Source organism: Octopus bimaculoides, chromosome 4, assembly GCF_001194135.2.
Source record: "Octopus bimaculoides isolate UCB-OBI-ISO-001 chromosome 4, ASM119413v2, whole genome shotgun sequence".
NCBI lineage: Eukaryota > Metazoa > Mollusca > Cephalopoda > Octopoda > Octopodidae > Octopus > Octopus bimaculoides.
In genome coordinates, this window is record NC_068984.1 from 45504200 (window position 1) to 45511371 (window position 7172).

General features: G+C 36.1%; 1 protein-coding gene across 1 annotated transcript in view; it reads left to right on the top strand.

The window, feature by feature from the left end:
• The window catches only part of LOC106884507 (serrate RNA effector molecule homolog), a 53049-nt gene that overhangs the window by 15895 nt on the left and 29982 nt on the right, over positions 1-7172 (top strand). Inside the window, exon 4 of the mRNA XM_052967629.1 lies at positions 1484-1657. Coding sequence (XP_052823589.1) covers positions 1484-1657 — 174 coding nt within the window. The remainder of the gene's footprint in view (positions 1-1483; positions 1658-7172) is intronic.

The following is a 7172-nucleotide window of genomic DNA, read 5'->3' on the forward strand; positions in this document are numbered from 1 at the left end:
GTCTATTTTTTATCTTCATTTCTTATTTTAATAATGAGAAACTATTAAGCTTACAACTGTTGGAGAAAATGCCATGTATATCTGATGGTTTTTTAGATAGTGGCTTAAAAATCTAGTTTGTGGTTTTTTTTTTTTTTTTGATATCTCTTAGTAACATTTTTGTTATGATTTGGTCAGAAGGAAAAGTTAGTGCCCATATTTTACTGCAGCCCCTCCAAGTCCTGTGAGATTGGTGTACTTGATGCTTATACTTTGGTGAAGTGATGAAAATGTCAGTGTGTTGCCCTTTAACATTTGGTTAGCTCCTATAAGGTGTCAAGTAGGAAGAATTGTTAGCATGCCAGGCAAAATGCTTAGCGGCATTTTGACTGTCTAAGCTGACATTCCGCTATGGTTGACTGTCTAAGCTGACATTCCGCTATGGTTGACTTTGCCTTTCATCCTTTCAGGGTTGATGAATTAGTACCAGTTGGTCACTGGGGTTGAATACGGTCCGCGAAAGCGTGGCCTATAGATCCTTTCCGAACAACTCGGGTCCGGCTACGGTTCCGACTTAATCCCACCCCTAAAATTGCTGGCCTTTTGCCAAAATTCGAATTCAATATTTGGTTAGGTCCCATTATGTTCAAAATATAAATCCTGCTTAGGGTTCTTAATCATCATCATTCAATAACCATGTCCCATGTTAGCACAGGTTGAACTGTTTGACAAGGATCCAATAAGTTGAAGGTCTGTACTGTGCACCACTGTCTGCTTTGGCATGGTTTCTACAGCTGGATGTCCTTTTTAATTCCACTCACTTTACAGAGTGTACTGGGTGCTTTTCTTTTTTTGTGCTACTAGCACTATTGAGGCCACCATGTAGCTCACAAGCCAAAAAAACCCAGGGAAAGAGGATGCTGCATCCATATGTTAGAGGAGAGGTTGGGGTAGAACAGGTTCTTGTGGAAGAGCTACATAGCTACTCACATTTAGGTGAGAGATGAATTAGAGGTAGATCTAAGGAGATAGACAGTAGTGATGAGATGTCCGGGTGGCATCTGATGTAGCAGGAGTAGTAGTGAGAGGGGGTTTGCAAGAGTGTATGTTGGAAGAGAGGAGAAGTGGGAGTCAAAATATGTTTAGTTTTAATATGGAATGTATTCTCAAGTTTTCATTTTGCTAAGGACTAATGATCATGACCTTTGCAGGTTTCCAAAATTATGAGATTGATGTGATTAATGTTGAACTTGACTATTTGTAGTTAAAGCATAATTAGAGAGGGAGTTTGAAAGATGGTTGTTGTGGGATAGAACTAAGTGAAGCTGTTAGTAGTGGGAGGTTTAGAGATGAGACACTGTAAGTGATGGGGAGGAGGAGGGAAGATAATAAGTGAGTTTAGGTGGAGAGGGAAAGGAAATGCAGTGCTCATTTCAATCTCTGTTTAGCAGTGTTGTAAATATGCTTGGATGTTTTTTTATGTTTCCCTTCATGTATGTTTTAGAATTGAATTAGATTATCCGACCCAGCCGTCAATGCTGACCATCAAGCAGTTCCTCTTGCAGCAAGATGATGGCATCAGTGACCAAGATGCTATCAAGAAGTACAACGAATACAAGATGGAATTCAAGAAGAATCAGATAACAGACTTTTTTCTTTCACATAAGGATGAAGAATGGTGAGTACCATGCATTTACAAGTCAGCTCAACTTGAAAGTGTTGACTCTATCCTTTTTCAATTTGAGTCTATTTGCTTTTCTTTTTGCACACACTGTCATTATAAAAAAATATTTCTCTAAGATTAAAAAATTAAATATTAATTTGTCTGCATATATTTTGTCATTACTTAGTGTATAGAAATTTCCTCACTGCTCAATTATAATTTTTTTTTTTGGTAAGAATATCAGCTGGGTCAAATTCCTTCAGAACCCCTCTTGAATGAGAGAGTTTGGAATTTGTTGTTTGAGATTTATAGTAATAGGTGGGGGTAATGAAAGAAATTGGAGTTAGTCTAAGATATTTGTAATTCCACATGAAAGGAAAGGTGCTACATTATTAGTGTTAGTAGAAACTTGTAAGAATGGTGATATTTGGTGGGGAATTGTAAGATGCTGAAAATCTGGAGACAAAATAGATTTCTAATTGAAATAAGATTTTTTTTTTCAAGGATTTGTTTTTTGTTTTTTTCAATTGGCAAACTATATGAGTGCAATAAATGTTAGTTTAAGATGCTGGTCATATATTTAAAAGTTAAAATTCAATTATTGTTCCTGCAAGCAGCAAAATATGAATGATCTGTATTTTTCTTTGTGTGACTGTTGTGTTGTGTTATTGCAGGTCTGTTCTGACCAAGCAGACTTATATTGCTCTGGATATCTTACCTCTCCATAGTTGAGGGCCATACTGCATGCTCTAAGAAACAGTGCTATGTTGCATTGTGACAGTCTGGACATGTACTTGCTGCTTTGTCCAGTTCATTTCCATACATCTATAGATTCTGATGGGTGATACATCACACTGGTGGTGAGCAAAATGGACTTGTTCAGACCACGTGCTGTAGTTGTACTGTACTTGATGACTATTGATCAGGTTGGTTGGGCAGCATAATAATTGATATGATGGATCAAATCTCTGTTTACTTGATTTTCCTTTATACTTCTATCAAGAAATGCCAACCTTCAGATAATAATGCAGAAATGTTTTAGAAAAGGTATCATCTGTTTTTTAATGTACACATCACAATGGTGATTATTGCTGAGTGATTGGTAGATAATAGTGAAAATGTTTTTGTTATATTGTCTTTTAATTTTTCACACATCAGTATGATAAATACATTTATATATATTCATATTTATATATACATATTATTGAATACCACCTCACAGGAAATTATAATTATTTTATATATTGCTCTATTACGACAAGATGAAAAGTCATTTGTTGAGCTGTTTGTAATTGGTGGGGTTGACTATCATTGTATCAGCTGTATTTACATTTGTTAGGTGGTAGAAGGGAGTTGTGGGTGGTGTTGAGGCCTTTCTGTCAAAGGCTTCAGAATAACAAAAGCAAAGTAACCACATACAAGAATGAATCCTTTGCAGACATAGATTACTGGGTCTCAAATTTGGTAGGTGGAAAACGTAAGCAGCTTGTTATATGTGTGTGTTTCTTTGTCTCCCTTCTGTTTGCACACTGATTGTAAAAAAACGTCACTGTTCATACAAAACAGTGTCACATGTCTGTAATCTTCTTGTGAAGACATGTCTGGCTACTGAGCTGTTTATGTTTGAAGGACTAGGAGAAATATCACTTTGCTTGGAAACTGGTGAGGGTTGGAAGAACATCCAGTCATAGAAAGTCTTTATCAATGAGTTTTATTTGATTCAGGCAAACAGGAGAAAAAAATGGATATTAAAACTGTGTTGATCCATCCATCCATCTTCCCTGCCTACTATTTCTGGGAAGGTCATGGGGATAGAGTCCTCAAGCACTTCTTCCATAGGATTCTATGAGAAGCAACCATCATTACACTTTCTGGCTGGATTCCCCGGAATGACTAACTGAAACAATGATATTATTCAACTATCTTGTTTTTGGCCTGTCCTTTTAGTATTCTATGACCTAGAAACAACATTGTGTCTTTGGCCATGATGTTAAGTGGTTCAGTCCACTTTGCTATCAAGGCACATCATACAGGAATAGCAACTTACTGTAAACAGAATGTATCACTGTAAAATTGACCGATATTTACTTCTTTTGCAGTGCTGAGTTGCAACTTGCAGAAGGATGGGTTTCATCAAATACAACCATAATCTTTCTCCTACGATAGAAAGGAATCCTGTTAATATACCATACTGTTGTTGGCAGCATTGCCAGACAGCCTAATAGTTGTGCTTCTGGAGCACAATGAAATAACTGCAACCAACATGTATTCATGATTCATGAGCTGGTACACTTGCCCAGCTCCTCATCTACTTGCCTGTGTTGCCTCAGCTTTTGTGTGTGTATAGGCAATATGCAGTTGGAAGCAAACAGGAAGCAAAAGCAGTAGCTTTCTCAGCAGAAGGCAAATGCTAGTTGTAGATGAGTAGTTTGGTGTGAGTGCTTATGTAGGGTATAAACAAAAGCAGAAAGTATCAATAGTAGAGGAGTGTGTCTATTCAGCTAACTCTTTCCTTGTGAGTTTGTCACGGGTCAGTGTAAGTAGAAATTGATACATACACAATTTTTTTTCTTTTTGTTAAGCAATTTCAGCTTATTAGTAAAACTAATTAATTCAATATTTATATGTATATATATTTATATATATGTAAATAATAATTATAATAATAATTCTTTTTTTTCCTGCTGATTACTAATTACTTTTTTCCTCCTGAAGGCTCTTCCTTCTACACAGTTTCGGCAAGAATCTCTGGAACCAACAAAATATACACATCTGTTCCGACTTTTGCTAGCTAGCTAGGGTCCTGCGCACAATGCAGTGTAGTACATTGAAGTTTCTAAGTAGCTAAGGGTTCTCTGTAGGCTTTTATTTTTTATTTTTTTTTATAAATGACTTTTTCTGCGGAAGGAACTTACTTTTTTGACGCCTGCCATTGGTAGCTGTTAGCTGCTGGTTGTTTGGGCACTGCTTACAGGTAATGATGTAAAAGTCTTGTAAAAAACCAACAATATTAATAACAAAACAAAAAAAAACATACACATAGACTACTACTACTATTAACACAATCATTACAAAACTCCATCAGTATCATTGCTTCACATTCTCTCCTTCTCTTTTACAGCTCTTTATGTTCTGATTCTGACATCATACCTCTCTGAGGTTGACTTTGCCTTTCATCTTTCCTGGGTCGATGAAATAATCATGTGTCAAGTTCTTGGGGTTAATAAAATTAACACTGTTCCCTCTCTTTAAATGCCTGACTTTGTTTCTGTATAAGAAATCGTTCTTAGTGCAGGTGCTCACAGCCCTCTACTAGTCGGGCAATGCAATCATTTAGCTTTCTGTCGAGAACTAATGGTAGGGGAAAAGCTACAATATTATCGAGGAGACTCTTGCACTGAGAATCAACTGGCTAGACTTTCATCCTTGTGACTATGAATAGCTTCCAGAAACCTTTGACCTGTCAGTGCTTCTGAGATTCATTGTTGATCTGAGATAAACTCTACCAGCACAAATGTGCTGTCTGGGCTTAGCAGAAATGCATAGTGTGTCAAAACTGTTCACCTTGTACTTTTTCATTGTCTGAACACTTTCAAGTTGTGAAACTTTGTTGAATTGAATTGGTGTTGTTTTGTGTGAGACACATCTGGAATTGGCTGAGTCTGTTGTGACCTTTGGCTTGGAAGGGCAGTTTTTCTGTCCCATGGCTATGGTGACAGAAGTTGTATGATGGACACAGTTGAAAGGACTGAAGACAGATACTTTTCTCTTCAACCCTAGCTTTTATTGACTTTTCTAAGTTATTCAGAGAGGGAGTTGTCTCCCAGTAAATTTATTGAAAGGTAGTTGAGAGTGATGAGTATGGTTCAGGTTAATGGGGCTACTCTTGTTATGTACCTGTTGACTGAGGAATACAGATGGGAGACATCACCTTTGGTAGAATAATCTGGAAACACTGGAGGTTTCTGATTGGGTTTAGGTAGTGGTTCTCCTCTTCAGACATTTCCTTGGTTTGTATGCTGTGTAGGCTCTCACTTTTCATTTTATAACTTGTATTTGTATTATCCTTTCATATGTCACCCTTGTGTCAATAATAATAATAATAATAAGTTATCATTATTGATGGTGGTGAACTGCAGAATTATTACAATGTTGGAGAAAATATTTTGCAGCATTCACTTAAGTGTCTTTACCTTCTGTATCCAAGGTCAATTTTGTCTATTGTCTCTTCAGAATCCATAAAATAAGTAACAGTAGGGTACTTTATTCATTGAAAACTAACTGCAAAATTTGTGATCTTGTGACTGTTAGAAATGATTTTTTTTTTGTTGTAGTATGAACCAAGATAGCTTTTAGTATATGGTTATCTTTGTGTTACACGTTGATATATTACTCATCAGTTTGCCAAACTGGAATTAAAACAAAAACACACTTGTGAAGTGAGTGTATAATTTGTCAATTATATATAGTGCTTTTGTTGCTTATATGTTGCTATATACCTCTTTGTTATACCTATTTTACAGACAGCTAGGAAGTTTGTCAAATGGATTCTAACCTGTTCTTGTGAGATAGACTCAATCTTTTATTTGCCTTAACACTAGCACCTATCTTAGCGATGTTCCTAGCAGAGTCCACTCTGTTGTGGGATTTCAGTAATCCATGAAAGCTTAATGGTCTTTAACCATGCTAATTACCATTAATCGATTCACTGTCTGAATTCTTCGTTGATACATCTTAAGGGAATCATCCATTTAAACTACTATCTTCCTTGTGTTGTTTCGTTTCTTTCTGTGTTTGCTATTGTTTTTTGCTTTTCTCTCCTGCCATGTACTGCTATGTTTAGAAAAAACTTTGATAGTGTTATGAATAGCTCTGGAGAGATGAAGAGACAGGCAAGGTCTTATACATCTTGGTCTTCTACCCTACAAACATAGATTATTATGCATGCAACCACACACAAGCACACACACACACACACACATACATACATACATACACACACACATCATTCTTTGTTACTGCAAAGACACCATCCCCACCACACCGAAATACCCACAAATCACAGAAACACACTTTGCTGTTTTAACACTTTCTGATTTAATTGAATTTAACAGTTCATTTTGCCTTCTTTGTCGGATGCATTTTAACATAAACTAACATCTTTGTTTAGTGGAACTTTGTATTAATTACAAAAATACAAACCAACATTTTCTTTTATGTAATTGTATTAAACTACATACCTAGTATATAAGGATAAGCAAAGAGGAGTGATAGATTAGATAATGAAGCAGTGAACTTGTGCTGTTTGGTGGTTTAGAGTGCTCTGTTTCAATTATCAGTTTCTGTGCTGGTTTTAAATCCTTAAAAGAGTGTATATTAATAATGTACATAGGTTTCTAAAAGCAAAACTTCATCAGTCTGAAGGAGGTTTGTTTCTCTAGTGAAGATACACACATTTCAACCTGTCTATCTGTCTCATGTGAATGTGCTTGTACATCTATACACACACATATATACATGTATTGTATTG